The 27790-nt window shown below is 37.2% G+C and overlaps 1 protein-coding gene across 1 annotated transcript in view; it reads left to right on the top strand.

Moving 5' to 3' along the window:
• The first annotated feature begins 180 nt into the window (after window positions 1-180).
• Window positions 181-27790, top strand: part of CBLB (Cbl proto-oncogene B) — a 133919-nt gene continuing 106309 nt past the window's right edge. The window contains exons 1-2 of the mRNA XM_035897586.1: window positions 181-412; window positions 9422-9672. Of these exons, the coding sequence (XP_035753479.1) occupies window positions 266-412; window positions 9422-9672 (398 nt within the window). The 5' untranslated portion in view covers window positions 181-265. The remainder of the gene's footprint in view (window positions 413-9421; window positions 9673-27790) is intronic.

The following is a 27790-nucleotide window of genomic DNA, read 5'->3' as shown; positions in this document are numbered from 1 at the left end:
GGCGGGTGGGTTCCCCCCTCCCGCCTGTTGGCGTTGAGGGTAAAATCCGGGATGGGTTCTGCCAGTGTAAACTCGGGCCAGGTGGGCTTACGCTGTTTGTCATGGAAAGTTAAACTTGTTCCTAAACGTGCCCTGGCCTTGCCCTTTCCTGCCTGCGAAGAAGGAAGTGTTCCCTCACTGGCTGCGGGGAGTTGTATGGCAAGATGTTTTGGGAGCACCTTGTGAGTCTGTGTTTCTCTGTCGTTGCGGCCAGCTTGGCTCCCAGATGGCCAATTCCCTCAACGGCCGGAACCCGCGCAAGGGACGGATCCTGGGCTTCATTGACGCCATTCAGGATGCTGTGGGCCCCCCCAAGCAGGCAGCTGCCGACCGCAGGACTGTGGAGAAGACCTGGAAGCTTATGGACAAAGTGGTGAGTGTCTTGAGTGCGTTTGTGTATACACGCGGGGAAGAATGGGGCCATTTAAATAGGTACACGCGGGGCAACGGCGTCTTCCTGCAGCTCTGACTGCTGTGCTGCAAGTGCCTCGGGAAGTAAGGGGACTTACGTTTTAGGTTATTTAAGCAGCATTTGTCTTTTTTTTTTTTTTTTTTTTTTTTCTCCTATGGCCTCTGGCTATGTTTTTTTTAATCTTGGTTTGTGGAGGGAAAACAAATGTGTGTGTTTGCCTTAGGCTATTGTTTTTTTTTTCAGATCCTTCAAAATGACTCAAACTTGAAGAGCTGCCCTAACAAAAAGCTGCTTAATTTAGATTTATAATCACATATTCTCTGTGTGTTTCGTGTTGGATCGCTTTGTTAGTCTGCAGGCAAGACCTCTAAAGTATGAAACTTCAGTTAAGCTAATCGTCCTATGAGACATGCCCATGATGGCAACACAGATACGTTTGTGCTTTTAGGAATGTGCGTGGGGGACTGGGGGATGTCACTCTTGTCAGTTTAGTAAACAGATTAGTATGGCACGCCTAAGTTTTACGTGTGTGTTCTGCATTTTGATGATTTTTGAGTACTTCTACTGTTCATTTTGAAACTAGAAATACACTGTACTGAAACTCATTTTTCAGGAAGTGGGGGGAGAGAAGACCGAAATTTTTTATTTCTCTGCTGCAGCCTGATACGCTTTGCTTAGTATTATGCAGAACGACAGCTTGTATGATGATAGATTAGCTAGGAGAGTTCCTCACCAACGGTAGGAACAGTTTGATTATAATATACAACTGTTCAGGAGATGCAGGCACTCTGTTTTGCATTTGAGGTGATACTTGAGAGTTCCCTCTTGAAACTGCTGAGGAGTGAGCATTTACTACCTGTTAGCCTTGGGTCTGTGTGGCAAGAGAGTTATGAGTTTGTAACGCAGTGATTCTTCACGAATTAATGTAACTGTTTGCTTTCCCTGTGGGTCTTGTAAAATGCAGATGCTCAACGTTTCTTAAAGTTCGTAACTAGTTATACTGACGTGGTGGAGATCATTTCATGTTATAGGCCTTGACAAGTGGTAGTTTCAAAGTATTTGACTGAGTGCTTGCATGCTCCTCTTTTTAATGCTCCAAGAACAGCAGCTGTATTTCCACCACAATTTCTGATGATTATAAACTTCAAAACCAGCCTTGATAGAAATGGTTATTATCACAAAGACTTTGTTGCCTTTTCCTGTTAATGATCAGGAGGCTATAAACAGTGAATGTCTTGAATAAGAGCTGCAAGTATAAATACTTGGAAGCAGGCACTCTTCTTCAGTAGAAGGAAGTTTTTTGGCTTGGAAACGAGGAATCTGGTTTGTCATTGTTGAAACCACGTGGGGAATGTACGGCTTATTTTTCCCCTGTGTCAGGCCATTTACAAATTTATATGGCAAGGTTGTCCCTTGATTGGTTTGTGTATTCATGATTCCCAGAAAATCTTAACCCCACAGTTAGGACTTGTGGATTGTTTTTACTCGGCTGATACAGGATAACTGTATTTGTCACTTTTACAACAGAGCATCAGAACATCCAGTCAGGCCTGTTCTGTAGAAGTCGCTGGAAAGGCTGGACATTGCACTGTGCTTTCTTTTTTCGTTTTACTGGATAAGTGTCCTCAATTTGGATCTTTAATGTATCCTCTTTAAGCTGCTCTCAGTTAATCAAATTTTATTTCCAAATTATATTAAAGTATACCAGACAGGATGATGTCATAGTGTGAGAATGCTGTATCTTGCTGCTTGAGTTTTTAGCATTTGGTACTTATAGTGAAAGGATGTGTTTGAGCAAATTTAATATGTTGGCAAACAAATTTAAATCTCTCAGCCTTCTGTGGCAGTAGGCACAGGAAGGTCATTTTCTCCTCTGCCTAGATCAAAACCAGGGATTAAAATCAGAAATAGAAACCTGCTCGATTGACTGTTGTTTCAAATCCCATTTCTGGAGTGTGTCCTACGACTGATTTCTGTGGTGGGTCACCGATCAAATTAATACCTAGTGAAGGTGTAGGCTCTGCAAAGTCGGTGGTGTGCCACCCATGGTAAAGCTGTGGGTTTGAGGCCTATTTTGCTTGTTGTAATAACAGTCATTATCCTTGTTTATGCTTTAACTATAATAGCTGTGATAACCATCTTTTTGCTGGAATGAGGTAGCTAAAGTTTTATCCCATTCTAAAGATGTTAGGGAAAGGTATAATGGAAACAAAGCAAAGCTATTATCTTGACCAAAGGGTAAAAAAAGAGCAGTCTTAAAAACTAGGGACAGAGGTCAATAGTTTCTGGTTTACGTTTCTTTCTTTCTTAAAATTGCCATTCTTTACCTTTCCGTCATTTCTTTCTGTAATTTCCTCCTTTGGCAGATGAGATTTTGTGTACGATTTGTTTGTTTTCAACAACAAGGGATTATCCAATACTACAAATATTGCTACTCTATAAGAACTATACTATGATAGTGGTGTTATGGTGTATGTAAAAGTTCTGGCTACTTAGATATCATGCAGAATTCCCTGTGTAGAATTGGTTGTATGTCATGCTTTCGAATTGTTCAGATTTCATGGTAATGTTTGTTTTTCATGGGCTCATGGTTCAGCTGTTAGAATAGGCAGAAGGTTGCAGTTAAGTGTCTTCTCTTTAAACTTCTGTTACCAATTTGAAAAAATCGAGGGTTTTGAAAGAGTTCTTTAGCAGGACAGAATGTTGGGATAGTGCTCCTGTTTAAAGCCCTGTTTGTAAAAGTTACTGTAGGCAACATACTTGCAGGGAATAATAAAAAAAAAAAAAATCCTGTTGTAACTAGTCAGTGAATGTGAATTGTTATCTGTCTGCACATCTTGTATCTGCATCTTCCTTTTTATACTTCGTCCACTAGGATCTGTACTTTTTGAGGGTTTACTGGTATGTCTTTTTTTATATGAATTGACAATAGTAACTGCATTATTAAAGGAGCATTAATGTCCAGTTTCCCTGCTGCTTTTCTCATGGGTAAGCGGTAACTTTACCATTAAGAATCAAAAATATTTTGCTTAATTCCTTTGCAATGCAAAAGATAATATTTCTTTTATGGTTTGGAAGGCTAGCCCTGCTTTCCAGTGTCAGCATTGTGTAAGCAAGTTGACCATATATCTCTGAACTTCTAGCAAACAAATTGCTGTTTTTAAAAAATTATGTGTATTTTAGAAAGTTCATGTCCTGTAAATAAATTTTAAAAAAATTGTTAACGAATAACTCTTAAGTCTTCCTTTAAACTATGCATGAATTACATGTTTTTTTTTTTTTTTCCCTCAGATTCTGAACCTAATGATTTTAAAACCTAGAAACTGTCTGTGTATTACTATTATTAGAGGATAATGGTTACCTTGACTTTGGGGGAGAATGGCTGTTATGTAAACGTTGGAGTAGTTAATTTACTGTTTGGGCTATTTAGAGTTGGCTGTACTATTGTGCATGCTGTACTATTGTGTACACTTTACTATTGTGGGTTTCAAGCTGATAAAATTGTGACACATTTTGAACAGGATTTTTTTAAAAAGGAATATTTCAGCAACTTTCAGTCACTTTTCAGTACTTTTATGCATTGGGCTTGAAAATAACTCTTGTTTTCTACTGTGAAGATTAACAGTATTGTCTAAAGTGTTTGTGCGGCTCTGTCATGGCCCACCCAGTTCTTTGACTCTGACTATATAAATCCAGATAGCAATTTGATTTGCTATTTAATAATTACCTAAGAGCAAATTAGAGTGCATCTCCAAAGTTCATACCATTGACTTAGTGAGTAAAAGCAGTATTACCTCTGTAACTTAGTAATGTGGTTTTCTTTAAATTAACTTTTGTTGGCATTCAGGTTTATCTAGAAAGATAATCATCAATCGTAACCATGGTATTCTTCAGCGTATTACCTGGTCAAAGCTGATAGGAAGTTTTATGTGCTGAATACACTCTTTGTGGAAAACAAATAAAAATTAAAACAGAGAAATGGAAGCTTCTCTTTTTCTAATCAGAAGAAAGCATAAATGACCCTCCAAAGTCTGCTGTCCTTGTGCATATGTAGCATCAGCATTGTTACTGCTTATTCCTCCAGTATGGAAAAATATGGCACAGTTGCAGTGTGGTAGCTGGTGAACAAGCATTTACTGTATTCTCAGCTGAAAATATCAATGATTGATCACCTCTGCTTATAATTTGACGAGAAGGCTTCTTGCAGAAAGAAAACCCATCTTTCCACCTTTCTGTGGAAAATAAAATGCATGGCATTTAATGTAATTTCTGGCAGGGGGCTATATGATGAAGGAGCGTAGTGTTCAGATGTCATCCGTTTTCCTGATTAGCCCCTCCCTGATTAAGTTCTTCAGAATTCATTGTTGCCAGCATTTGTGTTGTGGTTTTCTGGAGAAAAGTTGTGGCATCTTACCGCAGAGCTACCTTTACGCTGTCTGCATTGTGCCAAAGTGGTTTACTTTGACGTTTTTGTACTGCATGGTGGAAGATACTAGGTTAGTAGACTGTTTCAAAGTGTGATTTTGGAAGTGTGTGAGCGCTGGTGCTCTGATTGTTCTAGTCAATTCACTGCAGCTGAAAACAGTGTTTAGCGGATGTCCTACTCATTAGTTAGTTATTCTGTTTTAGCTGTGTTACTTTCCTTGTATTGTCTTTGACTAGCATGAGGTGTTTAAACAGATTGTGTTGGGGCTTCTGTACTTCGCTTGAACAAATGTTCTTTTGTCAAACGAGTCCAGGGCTTTCAACTTTATTGTTTGCTTTAAAAAGTGAATAGAAGATACAGTTTTCCTTAAGAAATTGTCTAAACACAATAGGCAGCCATTACTTTCATCTGTGAAGATGCTATGAAATAACGCCTTCTAATTTAAGTAAGATATTTTCAAAAGTGTTATGAGTAGTGGTATGTATTTTGTTTAGGGGCAGGTGAGAGAGGAGAGGAGGGAAGAGGGAGTTGGGTTTTTTCTCTGTAGGCACCTAGGCGTGTCTGGAAGTTTCCGAGTTAACTGTTTTAAAATCTCTTTCTGATAGATTAGGGTAATGCCTTAGGTCTTCACAATCAGAATTGCACTCTTGTTTCTGTGATTCTGGAGTAAATACTTGGATTTTACCCTGAGCAAGGTAGTGAAAGGAGCTTAGCTTTGTCTCAGTTTCTCTCAAGGAGAGAGACATATCTTACTAACTTGCTGACTGACTGCTTTGCATTTTTTAGACTGAATGCTTGCTAAATATATACATGCTTACTTCCAGTCATAACAATACACGAATCACACAGTGATATGATTCATGTCTGCTCCTAAATTGTTGGTGAGGGTTGCTTTGTAAAGTGCAATATGGAGGTCTTTATTTTTGGTTGGGGTTTTTTTGTTTTGTTTGGAGTTCTGTTTTCTTTTGAAGAAAGGTATGTGTGCCACTTCTGGTGCATTGGTAAATCTTTTGCGTCAGCAGATGTCATTTCTTATTGCTTATTTTTAATTATGAACTGCTGCGGTATGTGTCAGGACATCCTGACTCTGGAAACCATATGGTTTACCAACCATCTCTTTACAAACTTACTTCCTTTGGACTGAAACCTTGTGTAATCTATAAAGTGAAGAAAGCTTTATACTACCTCACTGACTTGAACTAAATGTTAGCATTTTTTTTCCAATGAGAATGCATAAGACTAATTGAGTTGTACTGTAAAAGAATTTTTGTATGACTTCTGTAAAGGCTTGTTCTGGAGTTGAAGGTTCTAGTAATGTGCTGTATTTATCTCTGTAAATTCAGCAGAAGGTGAAGCCTTGTAAACCATGGTGACCGCAGGATCCTGTTTTGATGCGTGTATGACTGTATGTAATGATACTGGACGGAAGAAGACTTTCTAGAACATCTGAAAGAGAAAACAGTTGTTCTTTACAACTGGATGTTCTTTTTGATAGTTGAAAGGACTGACTGTTGAAAATACACCAACCAGCATAAGCAATTAGTTCTTTCCTGTTGCTTTTATATTTTTAATGGTATTTTTTACATATAGAAACCCACTTGTATTCTGCTTGTTGGCACATCTGATCGAAAAGATAGACTTCAGAAAGAGAATTAATTCATTGATCATGACATTCAAGGTAGGGTAAACAAGCAATTCAAAATTATAGCAGTTTTTTCTGCTTGTGGTCAGCTCTCATTGCTGACTTTTCCCCTGGATAAATATTTTCCTCTTTTCATCTGTTTTTTTTTCCCTTGTGCTTGTTGCTCCAGAAAGTTGTAATGCCTAATCAGTGATACTGATTCGTGTCATCTGTAGTTGGCTTTGGGAGAACGTCAATCTTGTTTCAAGTTTTCACTAAATCAGAAATCACAGAGAACAAAAGTTTAGATGAAAAATGTCTACGTATTTCATAAAGGTTTTCACTTCTGTCTTTGGGATTCCAGTTCTTCTAACCCTTTTACAAAAAGGAATTCCCGTATGTCTCTACATGGATGATCTTCAGATCTGTTTACACATGTAAAATTCCTTGCTCATGTTTCTGAAATCTCCTTAAAGAATTCTAGCTGTCAGCTTAACCTCACCATAACTAAAAGAAAATTGTTTAATCTCCTTCGTAAGTCTCTCTTGTTAGTTCCTTTCTTGACCTTCTGCTGTGATACCATCATCCTGCCTTCACTCAGGCAACTCATTTACTTGAACTGCTCTTTTTTTAAAAGTTGTGTCTGAATCTTTCAGATTGAGATGTGATTCTCAGACAAATATGACTTTCTACATCAATCCATTCACCTAAAACTCTCATCCAGTTGCTATTTTGTGTATCAGTAAGTTCAGCTTTGCTTTTCTGACCTTGAAAGAATGCCATCATATCCAGCCTTTATTCTTTGAGAATGCTGCTGCAGGCATCTCCTAACCTATGACTTGGTCCATGTTGTCCTTTTCTTTATCCCGATAACCTTTTCTTTATCACATGAAATACAAACAAGTTATTTTCAGTTTCAAGGTCTCTTGCTGTCTTGATCTTGCAGTTATGGATTGCAGTTCCAGAATTCATCACCTGATGAAGAGATGACCCAACATCTTTATGCTTTTTTTTTTTTCTTCCAGCTTCCAGGAATTACTTTATGAGCCACTAAATTATTTTAGAGCTTGCCTTGAAACTTTTCTTTGTTGTTTATATCTAGAAATACTTAACTGCTAGTGCTGTGAACCACTTTTTAGTATGTTGAACAGTGTTGTGTATTCATATTTGCCTGCATGAACAGTGTATTCATATTTGCCTGCATCTACCTGCTGTCTTTTTGTTTCCTACTGAGATTGTGAATTTCTTTGTGGGAAGGACTGTCTGTTCTACAGCACATCGAAAGGGTTCCTGATCTGTTACTTGGTTGAGTAGGTGAAAGAACAGAAATTACTAAAGTAGCAATGGATCAGTGAAATGAGGGGAGCTGTTGCAAATGTCATGTTTTAAATGCTATTTTTGAGCGGTGCTAACGTTTCTGTAGTAGCTATAAGTTTGCACTGTTCCAATGGTGCTAGACTTCTGTTTTAAAACTTGTTAGTGCCTGACTTTTGTCCACTCTTCTATCTCCTCTATGACTCCAGTTACCTAAACCTAATTGCCTGGTGTGTTTTTGTATTTATGTTTTGGAGGGCAAAAAACAATTATGCATTTGCTTTGCTGTTTGTGGTGCGTGAAGGTCTGTTAGTGGCAATAGTCTTAAGGCAGTGAAATTCTTAACGGTGTAGATCTAGAAACTGAAGGAGGGGGCCAGCAATAGTGATATAGCTTTGAATTTAGAGAGGTGGATGTTACAGGATACGGGTTTGTTCTGTCCATCCCCCACCCCGGAAATGCTCAAGACTGCACTTTTTTTGAAGTTGATACATTAGTAGGAATAGGAGTCTGCTTTCAGCAGTATTAAGATGTTTTTACAGCCTCGTTAGTTACCTCAAAAGAATATCAAAGTCACTAATATATAATGTGGCAATCTCCAGATGATACCTATAAAGCTGTTATACCACATGGACTTAATTTTTTCGTAAGTATTTGCATATGTACAGCTGCACACACATGTCTAGAATGTGTCCAAAGGGCTCCAGTGTTTTGGCTGAGTGTGGATAGCTCAATGCAATAGCACTCAACCTACCTGTTAGTTTCAATCCCTTTTGCTTTCTAATGGAGAACGTTACAGAGCAAATTACCAGAGAATTTAGGTAGGCAGGAGATAATTATGCTAACCTTGTACATGTTCAGGAAACAAAACCAGTACCACTTTATTCCAGAAACATTTCTGGTGGAGACTAGATGCAAATAAAGGTGTTCAATTCATCTGAAGCTTATTCTTTTAAGTAATATATATTATTAAATTATTTTTTGTTCCATTTAGGAACATCATGATTCCAAGTCCATTAAGATGTTATCTTCTATTACAACCATGAACTGGAAAACATTGAGTTTATAATGTTTTGTTTCCTGGTTTATGATATCTGTTTGTGAATGGCTTAATTTCTGTCTGTCGTAGCTAATAGCTTTTGAACCACTGGTGACATTCAGACCATTTTCATATGTGTAGACCTCTCAAACTTTAAATTCCTATACATTCTAAGAGGTTATATTGTTGGATAGAGAAAAGAGAGAGCCAGCAGATGACAAGGTAATTTATACGATCAGTTCCTAGTAGACCTTGAAACATCTACAAGGAGGTTCACCTGAAGCAAACATTTGTATGAAACTACTGCTCTTGGTATTAGTTGCATACTGTGTTTTGGTAATATACTCCTCAGCATATAGTAGGCAGGCAAAGGCATTCTTGCTTTAAAAGCAAGACCCCAAACAATGTAAGTAAGCTTATTTCCTTATTATAGATGAGATTAAGTTAAATTATACATCCTTTGACATTAGAGACTATGTTGTATGCTTACACCTATTACTTTTAAGATGTCAGATTGGTTTTTGCCCCAACATATTTCCTGTCTCTTACATTCTTTTGTTTTTCTTATAGGTAAGATTGTGCCAAAACCCAAAGCTTCAACTCAAAAACAGCCCACCTTACATACTTGACATTTTACCTGACACTTATCAACACTTGCGACTTATACTGAGCAAATATGATGACAACCAGAAACTTGCACAACTCAGTGAGAATGAATATTTTAAAATCTACATTGACAGTCTCATGAAAAAATCAAAACGGGCTATAAGGCTCTTCAAGGAAGGAAAGGAAAGAATGTATGAAGAGCAGTCACAGGACAGGTAAGTGAAATATTTAAATATGAAGTAGATCGTCTGGCCTGTCTGCATTCTTAACACTGTTTGGCTGGAGCCATTGTGTTTTGACATTTTTAATTATTTAAAGAGCAGAAATATTTATTATTTGGATTCATTGACCCTGCAGGTCAATCAGTAATTTGCTGGATTTGTTCCACTCTGTGCTCTTATCTGTCACTTTGTGACCTTTAAAATCAAGTGCATTTCCTTCATAAAACATTCATTTCATTGTAATTAGTTGTTCACAGGGCCTTACAATATGTAGTTTTTGCTCTGGGAGAGAGAGAGAGTGACTGTTACTTGGATTGAGCTTGGCCTCCCTACCCCAGTTCTTAAAACTGTGGGAGCCGTGATGGATATTGACTTAGAGCTTTCACAAGTGATGAAATGGAGCAGAACAATATTCACGTTTCTGAGATACTGTGTGATGTTAGCATAAGGTGATAATGTTAGTTGGTGCTGAGAAGCCTTTTCAGAAACCTAATGGATTCCTGATTTGCAGTGGTTTAGTTTTAATAACAGGGATTATTGTCCACTTTGTGTGCTCTTGGTGGTGAGTGAAGAGGTTTTTGATATTTGATCTTCTCACCCAATACGTTAAAAAAAATAAAAAAAATTTCAAGAACTTCTGTGCACAATCTGTGATTTTTATTTTAGGAAGGGGTACAGCAGTGTTGTGGCAATTAGACACTGCCGTGTGTGGTATATCTTTAAATCCAGTCAAATAAAAGATATGATGCTGTTTCCAGAGAATCCCCTTTTTAAAGGAGATAGTGGGGAATGGGAGATGGAGAGGAAATGAATGGAGGACTGAAACCGTGCCATTCTGTCTGCACCTGAGCTCAGAGGCAGGGTTGCAGTATAGTTTTACAGTGTGTTGGTGAAAGTGTTGGTAGCAGCAGTGAAATGTCTATATTCTTGTAAATGTCACTGCTGTTATGTTTGATTTATAGGTATGTTCCTTCCAGATCTTTAGCCATGATTATAGGTATTCAGTATACTGTGGTAGTCTCCTGTGCTTGCTTAATGTCTAAGGATTTTTTTTTTTTAAGTATGTGCAAACTGTCCAGTTGTGAATATGTTTGGGGTGATTTGCCTAAGAGGATCAAAACACACAGTTTGAACTATTTTAGTGATGAATGAAGATTTTGATGAATGTTTTTTGTTTGAATTCATAAGTATGTTTTCAGTGTAGATGCATTCTTACCATAACTCTGGAAGAACTGTTCAGCACTGAGCCTGTGGGTTCTTTTTTTTTAATATCCCATTTGTTGTATGTACAACATACATACAGAAGTTGTCATATGGCAAAGGAAATAAGAACTTTTTATGGTAAGGGAAATTTCACATAAATGGGTTGCATTATGTAAACAGGTTTTATTTTGACTTCCCTATGTTGTATGAAACCTATTTACTTATGGTTTTGCTTACAGTTAGCAATAAATTAAATCCAGTTTCAGTGTTACTTTTTTGAAGTCTGCTATATGCTCTGCACAGTCATTCGAACACTGGCCTTAGTACCTGTATCTAGTTGCTCGGGTTGCTTTCTTCTTTCCAATTACCCACTTCATTCCCTGCTGATGTCTTTTGTGAAGCAAACAGTTTTTGAAAGAGGTGTACTTAGCATATTTACTGTCATTTATTTGGGCTGTTCTTGTGAGATGATTGGAAAGGAGGACTTTAAAACAAAACACAGTAAGGAAGTCCATTGAATCATAATAACTGCTTCAGGCTCTCTGAATTTGTATTTCAGAAGGTGACAACTGTATTATTTTGCGTGACTGATGGAGTTTGAAGCTTGAGGAAAGGAGTATAATAGAAATGTTTCTCCTGTGCTGAAATTGTTAGTTGTGTTTCCTAAACAAACTGCATTCTCACTGTATGTCAGAATGCTTAAACAAAAAAAAAAAAAGTAGAAGCATTGTTCCAGCAGTTCGTGCCTCATGCCATTATAAGTTAAAGACTACATCTTTGTGACTTCAGTGCACCCTCTTTCATCTACTGATGATGTTTTATCTGTATGTGTGTCCTAGTTTAAAGTTGAATGAAGGCATACTGGTTTGCTGAGCTCTATGAGTAGGTACCTGTTTGCTCTGCAGTGCTTCAGCATACTTAATCATGTTAATTCTTGGTAAGTTAGTAAAAGAAGCTGTTAATGCTTTTAGCTTCTTTGCTTCCAAGTATGCCTGCATTAACCTTAAGGACATTATTTGTTAATCTTGTAATGCAAATGTAGGAGTGATCATTTAAATAAGTGTTTTTGAAGGTCTTTCTAAAATGACTGTCAAATTGAAGTGTAGTCAATTAAAAAAAAAAGGCAAGCCAAAAGCCTCTGATGTTGACACCTGGCCAGTTTCTGTGGTTTTCAATCTTACATTTCTTTTTTGTTTTCTGTTAGTGTCTCTGTGGTTTCCAGATAAAAGGTCATCATGAAAAAGAGAAATTGGCTGCATTTGGAAGCATTCTGTATATATATTCAATTGCTATACTTTTAACCTGTTAGGGTTATTGAATAATCTTAACTTTTATAGTGATGGTACATTTAGGAACCAATCCCAATATGCATGTGATTTTATTTGCCTGATGACACAAAAATTACTCTATTATGAAGAATTTGTCATGAATTTTAGTTCTCAGAGATCCTGTGGACGAAACAAGATAGCCATTTTATATAATCTGACTAGCACACTAAAACAAATGCTTATATTGCAATGGTGTTACTTCTCTGTCCTGTGTTCCATGTCAAAACACATAAGATAGCCATGTAAGAGTAGATGGTACTGTCAATCTGTACTCTATGGGATGAGTCTTGCTAAGCAGAGAAAGTATAGCTTACAAGTTTATTTTCTATGAGTTGCATCTACCTTCTGGGTATGGTATCTAGTATAAAATTATGTCTGCTCATAGTCCTCTTGCTTAATGAAGTAAGCAAGGATGTTCAATAAATTCAGTAAACTGTACTAGATATAGGCTGCACAAACATTTTTCTACATATGAAGTAATTTAAAGATTTTTTTTTTTTTGTCACAGATTTTACTTTTTTAAAGGTTATTAAAATTATTGGTTCAGGTACATCTACTCTTCTCAAAAGGCTTTCTGTGTCTCTGAGGTCTGGGGTTTTGTTTTTTGTGTGTAGCGGTTTTTTCCTTTTGTTTATTGGAAAGTAGACTAAAGCTGGAAGGCATCATTTCTGTGAAGTCCAAACTTCCTTTTGTCTTGCTGCATTCCAGAATTATGCATCCAGAAAAAAATAAAAACTTTGTAGGTTGGCAGTTTTTTCAAATATGTTACCCAGGTGTAGAAGTCAAGCACACAAGTCCCACATAATGGGGAGACTGCATTTGGATTCATTTAAGATGCTGGACGTGGTCTTCATTCATAACACAACCATTTCTTAGTAATGAAGACAAGTACGAGCTTTCCTGTGCTTATCTGTAAATCATGTCCTTGGAAGAATACGTCTTGAGATGGAACTTGTTCACTGTCTGTTTTAATGTTGCATGCCTTTTGCTATATGCCCTTTATTTGAGGAGAAGAGGGAAAAGTGTAAAACCAGAGTGTATACTTATTTTTAATACTCTCTTAAATGCTGCTTGATTTGGCCAAAATTAGTTGACTACTTGATTTTAAGTGGCATTGCAGAATTGGAAGAGAAAGATAAGATGAAAGACAAATATTTCTTAAGTAGTGGGCAGTACAGATGAAGATGGCAAGAGTAGAAAAGCTGGGGTTGTTTTTGGGTCAATGTAGAAAGAGGTGTGCATATAGGGGAAGTCAGAGGCAAGGAAGTCTTTAAGATCACAAAACCAATCCTGTTCCAGTACAGGTCTTGTTAAATTCTCTTGCACATCTGGCCATTTGGTGTCTTGATTCAAATTGCATGCTTCAGGTTTTACAGCTTGCTACTTTGTTAGTGCAGAATTCTTAGATTCTCTAAGTCTTCTAGGGAGGTCTTATACTCGTGGTTCATGTGATAGACCAGGTTCTCCTTTGTTTCTACTGTTATGTTGGTTAGTGAGTTTATAAAGTATTCCATTTCCCTTCCTTCAGCCTATGTTGACAACTGAGATCAGTTAAGGTGCTTGATTCAAGTCCCTGAAGTGGCACATCAAAGTACACAGCATTCTCAGCAGAGACCTTTCTACTGCTGAAATTTCTAGCCCATTCTCTCCTTATTCTAAAAGTATGGACCTGATAAGAAGTTACACGGGTAAGTGTCAGGATGGACTTCAGTTATGTTGGCTGCAATGCAGTAGCAGCCATTTGTATACTTCTGTCCTGTGGTAAGTGAGAGGTAGTTTACCCTGCTTCTTTGAATTACCTCATCTTGTACCACAAAGTTGCTGTTTTATTTACAGGAAGTTAGGAAGTTTATAACTTAGCTAGCCTTGTAACTTGTTTATGTCTCCAGACGGAGGAGATTTTGTTGATTGAGAGAAGGATCAGGAAGCGCATATTTTTAACTCAGGATGATTTTATTTGGACAAGTTAAGGTTGTTTTGGCTGATGGTTTTCTTGTTTGACAAATAGAATGTACAGATTCAGAAAGGGATCTTAATGGATCTTTTCATAGAGCCTGTTTCGGCTATTGGTTAATATCACAGAGATAACTTGGTAATTGACAGATAGTAAAGATGGCAACCTTCACCAAAGTGGACTGGATTTGAAGTTGTGATCTTAGAGTGAAAGGTATTGGCTCCTTAGCATTTGTCCCATTTTCCAAGCATATTATGTAGGTTTTGTTCTTAAGTAAATTCTGAGCTGAACAGTTAGGCTATGCATACTATCAATCTGTTGTCTGATGTGATCTGCAAACCCCTATACTTAAGCTATGTCCACACATTTTGGAGATCAAATATACTGACGGCTTTGTTCTAATCTTGATGAAGTTGAGGCAAAAGAATCTAGTATTTGTCCTTTCCTCTCTTGTATTTATTTACCTGTATTTTTAGATGGTTCCTTCACTAGGATTTTAGGAAAAGAAGCCACCTTACTCTGCTTGAAAGGCTTCTGGAGTGTTGACTCATTGCTTGAATTCCTGTGCTGCCCTGAGAAAAAGGAGGATCCTTTCTCTTTCAATGTATACCCTATAATATGGTAATTGGGAATAGAACTAGGCTACAATAAATAACCTCTTATGAAGAGGCATCTGAGGAAAAGAGAGTGTATGACTAAATTGGAAGGGGTTGCATGGGAGAAAGAAATGCAATGAAGCCTTTTTTTTTTTTTTTTTTGGAAGTGTTTTATGTTATGGTGAGAATTTCCGCCCTCTTCTCCCCTCCCTGTTCCTTAGATGTGAACCAGAACAGCTTTAAGAACCCTTTGTACCTGAACCACATGAGTAATTGAGCTTTAGTCCAAATTTAGTGAAACACAAGCCATTTGCTATTTTTGGTTCTAGTCTAACTTAAACAAAGAATGTTATACAAACACACCTTTCAGACAAAGAGACTCTTGTTGCAGAGGGCAGGTGAGAACATGTGGAGGTTACAAATGGTAGGGCACTGTTATGACAGCTTGTTTTCAAGATAAATGCAAACAGGCTGTGTGACTGCAGTTGTTGTAAGGCAGTATTTAAATTTTTAGCTGGTTTTGATGATCTTCTCTACTTGGGGGAGGGTATTCCCAAACAAGTACAAAGGAATTATTAGTACCAAAATAACTTAAGGGCAACTATTTATTCAGATTCTAGAGGAAGACAAGGATTTTAAAACCACAAAAGATCCTAAATGAAAAAATAATGGCTTGTAAATTCTTATAATTGATTTAGATCCTTGATTCATATATAGTTGGGTAGAAGAGGGGTAATATGTGCATTTCACTTGCCTTTTTACTCATAAAATCAGGCAGCATTTTCTGTGTTAGTGCAAGGTCTCTTTCAAACATTTTCTTACAAGTAATGTGATGTTGACAGTCACAGCCTGAGCAGAGTTCTGCTGGTTGTGAGGGGGTATGCTCAGCGATCTCTTCCTTGTTGCACTTTGTGTAATCGTTTATACCTGTGAAAAGTGTGTATGATAATGTTGCCAAATTCAGATGCTGTGACATTTATACCCACTTTGTGCAGGTGTGAAAGCTCTCAGAAAGCACAAGGTTATGGGGAATCAGCCCTCAAGACTTTCCATGTGTTGTATATTAGTTTCCTTTGTGATAAAGCTGATGACAGTTCTACTGCTAGGATTATACAATGAGACTGATGCAATGTCTACGCTGACATAGTTTTCTACGTTGCTCTATTTCAGCTTTAGAAGGCAATATAGGATGACAAAATGAGCTGGGAAGAATAGGTGGTTGTCTGTATGGTCTCTACAGGGAACAGCTGTGCTTGTGGAGGCAGGCCATGGTTGCCAACTATAAATAGAGCTATGTTCTTAGGTATGATAAAACACAGCTGATCATATCAAGATAGCAACTTTAGGATCTTCTTGAAGAACAGACAGAATTTACAGTGTAGAAAGGAAGGGTCCTGGGATAGACTTGAAGGGATCTTTTATCATTCACTTTTGAATGAGTGGTTGATTTTTAGAAAATTTGGTCTTTGCTTCTCTGTCAGAAGTATTCTATATTCAGTGATTGGGTATTTGTTTTCTGGTGCCTTCAACACTAGCCTCGTGATGGCAGCTACTTCTCATGCAAGAAGATGCACAGAGAAAGCTTTTAGAAGAAAATGTCAATTTTTATGAAATGTATGTCTAAATGTATAAGCATATCTAATTTTAATTTCAGGTTATAAAAATAAATTGTTTCCTTTCCCTAATGTTCTGTGGCATTCTTTTTCACTAAAAATTAGAAACACGAAAGAACAAAAATCTGGTTTTATTGTGTAAAGAAATGAAAAGGAAGTTGAGAATAATCGCTTTCAAGTGGTCCACTTGCTGTTTAGTTAATAGAAGCTCATTTGACTGTCTTTGAAAGTAAAGTAAAGCCAGTTTATAACACCAGACATGCTGTAGTGATAATCCTTTTACCCAAAGAATGCTTGATCAAAAATCAGGCTAGAAGATGTGCTTGCTATATATCTAAATCTATAGTAAAAAAAGTTTCACTAACCTATACAGAGTAGGAAATAACCTTAATCTGAAAAGGGGTGGAATTATGTGTTTTGATTAACACACTTCAAGTTTGACTGAATCCACAACAAAAGAGACAGAATGAGATATTGATGGAGATGATAATGGATGGAAATACCAGTTCCATTTGTTGAAACATAAAGTGCAAGAAAGAGAGAGTACTTCGATAATTTCATGAATTTTTAAAGTATTTTGTAATCATTTGACATAAATAAGCTTCTCTTCTTCCTATTCTGTTCTTTGCTTCAATATTAAGTGAATTCACTTTAGTCATCTTAAAAGTGGCACGAAAGAGTTAGTATAATTATTTAGTAAGTTGCATCCAGAGTACCTTCTGTGTTTGGGGTTTTATCGGTGGCTACGCGTTCTCAAGTGAACTTTATCTTTACAGATTATACAATAACACTATGCATGCTCTAGAGTGAGGCAAAGCTTTAATATTATTAATTGATATTGGAGGAACAAGGATTAATAGTTCAAAAAGTAGGTTTGCTGTTGTCTGCACAAACCAGTTTTGCTACTGGTAAGATTAATATGTTGGCATGCTTCTTTATTTTATATTGAACAATTCCAAATGATTTAACAGCATGTTCTCTGAGAGCCAGCTCAGGAATATCATTTGCTTGATTTGAAAACAAATGTGATATTTATATAAAAAACTGTGCAATGAATGCAACTATAAAAAAAAAATCTGAACAAATGGGAGAAACAGCACACAGAAAGGACCAACAGTAAATTGTATCTGAAAAGAATCACAATCTTATCACATAACACATATGAAAAAGAAGTCAGTAAGTGATCTTCTATGAGGAATAAAACGACCTGAGCGAGCAGCGAGGTGACTGTCTTCAGTATCGTGTTTCTAATGTAGATGAATAATAAATTTTGAATTTTTCTGTTTTGAGTGCAACCAAGGTAGAGCTAAAGGATTTATTATTGAAATATTTTTATTTGTCTCTAGCCTACGATAGAACATTGTGTTTTCACCATAGTTTGCTCAGATTTCCCATGTCAGAATTCAGAGCTATCCTGTTTTGTAATGGACAATTTTAACCATAATCCGTTTATTACCCAATTCTTTACATTGTGTGAAGTGAAATACATGTTGAAGAACGTATTGACTTTATACTTGCAAAATCTTGACAGATCAGAACACTGGTGAACAAGTAATTAATTATGTTTAGTTCATTCAGTAATAGTTGGTCATAAATAATTATGACTACACTCATTTTCTGGTTTGTCTGATGTAAAGGTAGATTTAACTGTACTTCTTCCGAATGTGATACAACGCTTTAGTAAACTAAAGGGGAAACATGAAAGTAGCAGATATGTAAGAACCAAGGATTTTTTTAATATATAATGAAAGATTATAATCAATGATAACACATTGATTGAGCTAAACTTAATTTCTGTGTGGTGGTTGTGGTCTCTCTATAAGAGGATGTCTTATAAGGGGACTTCAATTTTTTATTCTTGAATGGTCAGACAGCACAGTTGTCATTTCAGCATAATACCTGATACATCGTGTGTATCAGGACTCCGTTGTGAACCTGCACAGCCCACCTGGTGAGTTAGTCTTTCACTGTTATAAGCTGATCTTTGGCAAGCTCTGTGAATGTACAGTGGGAGAAAAATGTTGGGAAAAGTAATTAAACTTAATTACTTTTTTCCCCCTCTATTTGATAGCATTGTGGGAGAGTTCACAAAACGTCTTCCTTTCCCCTAAGATAAAATACTGAAACTGTATGGCTTTGAGATTTGAAGCAACAAGAAATAGGAAAATGATCCTTATCTTCTGTAGCAAAAATGTATATGAGGATTACCTTATCTATTCCACTGTTCTTATGTGAAGCTGTCACTAGTGATAGTTAGAGCCTTAATTTGTTCTGTCTGTGATACTAAAAAGCCGTGTATAAAGAAATAATATCCAGAACCATATCTCATTTTAAATATTAGCCCCCATTTTACATCTACCTTGCAAAATATAAATATGTATTCTGATAGGAAGAATTACTGAGTAATAACTTATGGAAGTCTTATCAGCTCCTGGTTAATTGCTATCTCCTCTTGAGCTCAAACCCAACATGTTGTACAGTATCTGTTTATATGGATATGACTAAGGATATCTAGATTCTCTCAAAGTACTTGGCGTATTGCAGGATTGGACTAGACCCTGGGTACTGGTGGCAGAAAGAAAAGGATCCTAGTATCTGTTGACTGACTTGTTCAAAGAACTAAAACCTACATACTTTCTAGAAAATCTGTGATCACTCCCCAGTTTGCATAGGGGATTATTCTGTAACAAGTTCTGGTTTAGCTTACACTAAAACAAGAAACATTTTAATAAACTTAATTTGTTTCTTTTTTGTTTGTGCCAGGCCTTAATGATATCCTAAAGGCTTTTGCGAACCTCTTTATTTGTCCTGAAAAAAATCACCTTCGTTAACTCTGCATCAGAAATATTATTGCCTTTTTAAGAGATATGTTCATTTGTTAGTTATCACTCTCAAAATAGTACATTTCAGGCAATGCTGTATTGTTTAAAAAATGACTGCATGAGAAAAAATTTGCCTCTTGTTACAAGTTAAAGAGCATGAATGCAAGTCAGACAAACTTATTAGCATCTGTTTTCAAACTATTTCAGTGGAAAATGGTCCTTAGCCAACAGAATATTTTGTGAACTCATCTCAGTTGATTCTGAGTCATGAATATCTGTCATGGGAAGTATGAAATGCAAGGTCAGTAATAAAACGTCTCGTATCCAAGAAAAATTGTAAGAACAATTTTAATTTTTTTTTTAAAGCAGTTGTTAATTGGTGAGACCTTACAGGTGCATATCCAAGAGCAGACCCTTAATTCTGAGTACTTGCTAGTGGAAGGGTGTGTAAAGATGGAGAGAAGCATCTTCAGATTTTTCCATGTCAACATTTTAAACAGGTTTGTGGGGCTACAGAGGATTAGTCATTACATAACTTTGAAAAATGAAACGATCGTATTACTAGATTACTTTATATAGGGCTTAATGTCAAATTCCCTGTGTACTGTTCTTGGTTTTTGGAGAATGCTTAGTTTTGACAGAAGAAAAATGAACAATTTTGTTAAACTCAATGTTGTAAGTTTCAGCAAATATGGTATGTAAGCCTTCCACCAGTACACTTAGAGTAGAACTGTGTAAGTTGTATTTAATACTCTATAAATGTCATGCGTGTTTAAGGAAGATACAATGCCACAAATAGAGCCTGAAAACATTTCTGTTGTTCATATATACAGCCTGTAGTGAAAATTCTGAAGTGGAGGTTGGTGTCACAAACTTAAGCCTGCGTTCCAAATATTGTTTGTCATTAAAAGTGATGACAATCTCTGTTAAGAACATCTGCTTGTCTAATACGCTAGCAATAAAGGAGATGTCTATGTTATAACTTAGCTTGGTTTTATTTTTTTTTATTTCCAAGTATTTGTTTTTAAAATATTAGAAAAAACCCTAGTGTTTTCGTAATGAAATGTTGTCCTAACTTTCAGCTCTGAAACACTAAAATATGAAAAGTACATATTCAGTTGCTAGGTCATCTTGGTAATGCTGAGTGGGTCATAATTAACAGGCCATATTGGTATTTTTGTTAGGTGTCCAGACTGTCTGTTCTAAGGTTTTTCCAGTTAGGTTACTGGTTACCTCCATCATTGTACGTCGTTTATGTCTGTTAAGTGCTATGCCATTCAATTCATAGTGCAGCACTTTCAGGTTTTCCTAGAATAAATAATAGTATTTGGGGTTCTGTGCTTTTTGGCTGTAGTAACAGCGTAATGGTGGATGACAGGAGCGCTGATAAAGGCTTGTGTCTGTTCTAACTTCATATGAATTTTTAATCCACTTCATAACTGCATCTTACTGACAGCTTATTCCCAGTGGCCAATGTTTCAGTGTTTTTACAACTTAATGATACGTGTTCTGTGCTGCAATTGGGAAAATACAGAAAATGTGGCATATATAGCCAATTTTTTTTGTCTAGGTGAGGAAGTCATATGTCAGCAGGCTGAATCCTCTCCCCCTATATTCTTTTTAAATGGGCTTCTTCAGCATAGCAGACTGAAAGACTACGTTGCATTATTTTGTTCAGAACTCTGCATATCCTCTTTACTCCGTAATTCAAGGCCGTAGCTAATACACAAAGATTCAAAGCAAAAAAAAAAAAAAAAGCACGTAACATCCTGTTCATGTGTTTCCTTTTACTGTTAATCCCCATAATTAATGCCCTATGAGGAATGGGGCTCTAATCGCTTACAGAGCACAGTAATGTAAAAAGACAGTGCTCATCTGGGAGGTGTTCAGTAGTATGGATCACTGGTGACCCAGTTGGTATGCAGCTGTCCTCCAGTCTATGCATATGTGGTTTCATTAACTACACGCATATCTGTCTGACAGGCCGGTAATGGTTGTCTAAAAGGAACTTTGCCTTATGAAATTGTCTAAGTGCCACTGAGAAAGAGTAGTTTGTTTTCTCTCATTTTTCCACTTACATTGGGAGGGAGAAAGAAATGGGGAGGGAAGCTGCTCTATGAGGGTGCGGATCGTGAGTCCTGGCAGTCACTTTGAAATAATGAAGCCCAATGCCAGGAAGAGACATGTTTGAACACCACATAGCAGTTTTTTAGTGGCTTAAAGGAAGGATCCATACAAAATGCTCTTCTGAAAGGGCTAAGGGTTTTTAAGAGTTTTCATTTGTTTGTGTTGTATGAATTTAGCATTACTAATGCTGAACTGTAATGGGCAACATAAAACATAAACACAGTTTGTTAGTATTCTAAAATACATGTTTAAATGGACTTAGAGGGCAGACTGTTGGATGTTTGTTTTTAAAATCAGTCCTTTTTTAATAATCTGTGATTTCTGGGAATGCAGTTTGTAATCAGGGTGGATGACTGAAAGGAGTTTTGACATAAATACTTCCTCGAAACCTGTAAGCCTAACCCACCCAGCTACTGGAAGGGTGATGGCTAGGGAAGAAATGAATGGTTAAAATATTAGAGAAATAAATTAGCTTATTTTTACTCAACATAAATAAAGCAACAAAAGGGCAACACCCACCTCCTAGTGTCTCTCGTAACATGGTAAAGGTATCTAGTGGCTAAATCCTTCCAATATAATGGAACAGAAGAATTCTATCTGTTACGGCAGTTTGAGGCTGAATTTATGAACAGTTGTCAGGAAAAAAAGAAGTGGAAGTGTACTATTCCTCTGTTTATTTGCACTTCTTTTTCAGGTATTCCTCTACTCTGCAGCAAGTCTTTCCAAGACAATCTTTTCCGTGGGCAATTATTTGTCACACTTGTTTTAAGCCTCCTAGGGAGTTCTGACTGCCTTACGCTTGATGTGCATGAATAAGCTGGGGGGGGACAAATAAGCCTTACAGTGGAATCAAATGACAGCTGTGAAGACATTGTGTAAGTTGTCGATATCCATGGAGGTGGTATTTAAGATACCTGTCATATCCTTCTGTATCCTTGTGCAACACCAGTTCCATAAATGCCAGCCATTTGCTGTATAAGCAGGAGGCAGGGTATTCATCACGGGAACCTTGTATTATATGGGTTAGGGTTGCCAAGAGAAGAAAAATAAAATTCCTCAAAGGACGTGTCATGCTGTACTTCACCCTGTACGTTTATGTCTGGAAGCTCCTACAACTTTCCTGTGTGGTGTTTTTTTTGTTTGTTTATTTTTAAAGCTTAGCTAAGGTAAGGATCTGGTGTGAGAGAAAATAGAAAGGTAATGCTGATTTTTAGCACAACTCCCATATACTCTATTCCTGGATTTTCACTTTGCTTCATGTAGCAGCAGATGGTCTGTCTATTGTTTCATTATTCTGCTGGGAGTCTGACCCTCTCTAGTGGGTGTGTGCTTTAGCAAGAAAAGGACAACTAAAGTAAGTCTTTTTGTAATGGATGCAACTCAATTTATCAAACTATGTTGATGAACTCCAAAATTCTAGCTCTTAAGATTTATTTTTATTTAAATGCTTAATAAGTTCTATCAATGAAGTGGTTTGGTGGGGGTTTTTTGGGTTTTTTTGAACTATCAAGGGTAGTTTTGATTCAAAAGGATTGTTCACTGTCATAAGTACTGTTTTGTGAAGTGGCATAATTTTACCATATGCTTCGGGTTTCGTTTGAGATATTATGAATAAGCAGGATGAGTGCTTTCAAAGAGGCATTCACATCAACCATGTGGGCTTTCAGTTAAGCTTCCCAGGAAGACAGCAACATATGTGTACACAATGTGTGTATTATATTGGCGCCCACTCACAGTGTTAAAGATGTGTCAGCATTTCCAGAATAATTCCCTATTTTAAGAGCCTCGTTTTAGCCTGTGTATGAAAGTTGTCTCTGTGCTGGAACTTTACACACAGTCTCAGCCATCGTAGTTTTCAAGTGTGAATTTTTGCCAGGTGAATATAAGCTGAATTAAATTAATGTATGCAAATCGAATGGAAGATCTCTAGAGGCATGGTGTCACAGTAGACTCTTCTCACTTTTTAACTCTGAAGCAGCACCTTAAGTGAACTGAAGCTATAGCAGATGGCACTATTTTTGAACAATTGGAAGAGATTTTTAGTAAAACAAGGTGGCTTTGCGCTTGATCTTGTGACTGTTGCCTAGCTGAAAAAGCGATGATGTTTTTCTAATAATTTCATTTGAGTATGAGGAACTTCCAATTTCACTGAATTGCTTTTGGCTGATTGAGGTTCTTCTGATCATTGTAACAGTCTAGAATTAATTGATGTCTCCCTTACATGTCAAATTAGTGTCTAGAAATGGGGTAAGTCTGTGGCAGGTTTCCTTGTATTTAAACTGTATTCCCCCAAGTTGCAACATTTTCTTGATAGAAGCCTTTCTCTCATCCAGAAGCCATCTTGTTTAATACACGCAGCAGGGCAAACTGTGTGGCAGGACATGCTGATTCTGTAATGTGTGGGTGGCTGTGTAGAAGCAGAGTTTAGATTGGATTTTGAAATTGCCAGACTTCTAACATTTAGTTTATGTCCTTAAACAATACCTTGCTGCTATAGTTTCAAAAACTACGTGCCATAACCAAAATGCTGTAATCTTATAAGCCTGGGATTTACCCATGTGTGATTATAATTGCTGAACAGGAGTTTTATTTTGAATGAATATGGTTTCAGCCCTGTTTGGTTGAATGCAATCTAAAATCCTCCATGTGAATGGCAAATGGTTTTGTAAGTAGGCCTGTGTTTGAGCAACAACAGGCCAACTAGACAAGCCTGCAGTTTGAAGATAAGCAAATCAAGGTTATTCTGTGTTTTGAAATCAGAGTTGAGAACCAACACCCCTGGAAAGAGCTGCTCTGTACATCCCTGATAGGAAAGGTGGGCAAGCGGGACATTCCTGTAAAAAACGTTCTGTTGTGCAGGTCTACTGGTTGTGTTAGGACATCCAGATGGGTGGTCCCATGTTTTTGCGGTGGTAGGTTATCCTTCTAATTATTGTTTTGTATGGAATGAATCCTACTCACGGCTTGTTTGAACCTCTTGAGAGGAACTAAATGAGCAATGTATCAGTTAATTTGCATAGTGACAGCAAATACACAAATTGCTAACTTTTTGTTTAGTTTTTGTGTGTCCCTTAGGAAACACCAATAAATATTGATACCCATTGTAATATCAAATTGACAGCAATGTGAGATTTCCTGTTCCTGTTCTGAACCCTCTGTTAACACGTTCCCACCAACCCACCAAAAAAAAACCCAAACCCAAACTTCAGAGAATCTTCTGGAACCTGAAACTTTGACTACAAAGAACAGTGACCCCAGATGTTGCAAGAACTTAGGCTCCACTCTGAGCTGGAGCAGCTAAATCCTGAAGCAAACAGTACTGTAACCTTTTGGCCCTTTTTTGGGGGTGGGTGGATGTTTCAGGGGCAAGAATGGCCTAGATGATGAGCTGGACGTAATAAGGTAGTCAGAGGAGCTCATGGCACACTAATGTGTTGGGTATACAATCCAACTACCCTTCTGATTAGATGAATCACTGTAGTTCGAGTTCCTTTTAATATTAGTCCAGGAAAATTGTGTGGCTGTAATGTAGTCTGCAGGTTACTAAGGCGTTAAATCTTGTGTAAAGCTGTGACCTAGAGTGCAATAAATATGCATAGATGGTCAGCAAATACTGTGTCCTTTTCAGGATGATGGTCACAAACGTCATTGGAAGACTTTGGTAGTCTGTGTCATAACTTTCTCCATCTGCAAAATGTGATTGTTTACTTAATTTATTCATGTTTGTAAGTGCTTCTGTCTTTTTAACATCAGACTGCACGGATGTCTGACTAAATTCCTCTGTCTGATGCCTGTGCTCGTATTTATATGTTTCCTCTGAATGCTCCACATGAAAGATGGAAGTGTCTTGCAGTAACCTCGGACAAAATCAAAATTTCTTCTAGGCCTTTATTCTTTAAGATACCATCTGATAATATTGGAACAGTGATGGATGCATATGCAAGTCTATGAGTGTTTCAAAAGATTCTGAGAGTTTGAGAATTATGTAAACTCCGTATAGATTTGATTCTGCTTAACAAACTACTTGATAACGTACTGGTTTTGTGTATCCTTCTGGCTTTTTTCATGAAGACCATACATTTTCTGGATTTAATATTGCAAAAATACTTTTTATTTATAACAGCATACTCCATGCTAGTGTAACTAGCAGGATGGTAAAATACATGCTCATCATGATGATAACCAAAAAAAGTTTCAAGTAGCCTTGGATTAGTCATATTTCTTATTTTACTACTACTTCCATGTCCGTATGAGTCCTGCATGCCCTGGAGCTCCCGTTGTAATAGTTCTGCCTCATTTTCATGATTAGCCTTCCCTCCCCACCACAGTGTTGCTAAAATGTCCCCAGGGTTTCTTCTTCCACAAGGCTTGATTCCCCTGTGAATTTAGGATGAATATATGGCCCCCTGGGGAGGAAAAATAATATAGTCAGCAAACACAGCTATCCGTGACTGCAGTGTTATAACATAGTTTTACACTGGTACTTGAGATTTTACATACTCTTTAGCTTCTAATGGAGAGAAATAGGTAGTACTAATGCTGTCCCATCAAGGACTATTCAAACAATCACATGCGTTTAAATAGATACGCTTTCATCTTTGAATAATTAGAATACATTTCTGTTTTGCTAGTCCAGCAAGTGTTCACCAGACCTTCACAGAAAGCTTACTTTATTCTTTCTGATGTCATTAATATTTGAGTGGCAGTTTTATTTGTGTAGTACTTTACCTCTTCAAAGTGGTGTTACAAAGGGTAGTTAGATTTTTATGTTCAGAGAGATTTCTTTTTAAACAACCGCACTTTACCTTTTAACTTGGATATTTGATTGCTCTGGGAACGTTGCTTTGCTTCTAAATTCAATGTGCACCCTGTCTAGTATAATTTGTTTGGAGGAATCTGCAAATGAACCACTAGAGGATAACTACTTGATGCAGCCTGTATTTGTGCTTTCCAAATTAAATAGCAGAAACCTTTTCTCACTATTCTGGTCCTAACAAAATACTAATAAGATATTAAAACTGCAAATTGATTGGAAATTCTATTTGTAAAGTGTAGGACAGAGCAATATCATGGAGATGAGTGCTAAAAAAAAAACCCAGTTTACTTTACCCCTCGGTAAGTAAGTGGACTGAACTTAGTGCAGTCAGAGTTAGGATATATTGGCTCTTGTGAGTGACAACTTTAAAAGGTGTTAGGTATGGCCAGAGAGGGTCAGAGCATAAAAACTTGCAGGGGGAGAGTGAAGGAGGGGGAAATACACTTGAAACTGATAGATTTGTGACCTGTGACTTTTTGGCAGAAACAGTAAGCATGAAGTGAACAGCACTATTCTGTTTTGTTACGAGGTTATATGTTTAGTAGCCTATGATGAGTTATTTAGTTTGTATAAAAGCAAGTAACTCTTCAGATTCCCTTCTCTCTGAATCTCTTTTCATGGATAAAGGCTCAGTCATTTGGAATAGTTTATCAAATTTATTAACAGAGTTCACAAGGAGAACACACAAAATGCTGTCTGTGTGACTGGACATGTCTTTATTTCCCCTTGCTGTATGTGACCTCGATATTTTGTTACTGAAAAATGAACATTCACAGTCAGTAGCTCTCTTCAAGGAGGGTTTCAACGTGTGTAATTTAGTTTTATTCCATTTGGCTTATTGTATCTATTTAATCTGGAATTTGTGGGTAAATCAGAGAACAAACTAAGTTTATCCACCTCTGTTAAGTCAAAGCTGGTTGAAGGGTTTGAGGTGTTCTTCCCAGTGAAGAACGAAGATTTACTAGATAGCTGAATGTCTTTTCAAACCTAATTTACCAGTAAACTTCTAATTTATCGTGTGTTCTTTTTTAACTTAAATGAAGTGGCATAATTGAAGTGCTTTGCTTTCATTGTCTCTGTCCCACACCACAAGTTTTAAGGGGAATGCTGGACAATGGCTGTCCAGAAATCTGAACAGTGTGATCCTGCCCATCAGAACTGCTGCCTGTGCTGCTTCTGCCGCCATTCTGTCCGAGGATTGTGTGTTGTTAGGGCATGCTTTTGGAAGTCAGCGCATCTTCTGGTTTGCAGGATAAAATATGTCTGTTTTCAGGGCAAAGACGACCCCTGTAACATATCTGAAGAACATAGGCATCACAATTTGGCAACACACACTTTTGCTCCTTTGAGAGGTGGTATTATCCCAACGTATTTGAATTAGCAAAGTTCTCCATCTGCAATATTGACTGAGAGGTCATAGTAAGGATGTAAAAAGTTAAGCTTTTGCTTTTTTTCTGCACCGAACTGTTTTGAATTGCAGGGTGTGGGGAAATCATAGAATCATAGAATCATAGAATGTTTAGGGTTGGAAGGGCCCACTAGTGGTCATCTAGTCCACCCCCCCTGCAGTGAGCAGAGACACTGCTATCTAGATCAGATTGCTCAGAGCCCCATCCAACCTAGCCTTGAATGTTTCCAGGGATGGGGCCTCCA

This window comes from Egretta garzetta, unplaced genomic scaffold, assembly GCF_000687185.1.
Source record: "Egretta garzetta isolate BGI_Z169 unplaced genomic scaffold, ASM68718v1 scaffold367, whole genome shotgun sequence".
Taxonomy (NCBI): domain Eukaryota; kingdom Metazoa; phylum Chordata; class Aves; order Pelecaniformes; family Ardeidae; genus Egretta; species Egretta garzetta.
Note: the sequence above shows the minus strand (reverse complement) of the source record. Positions and strands in the feature narration are given on the sequence as shown.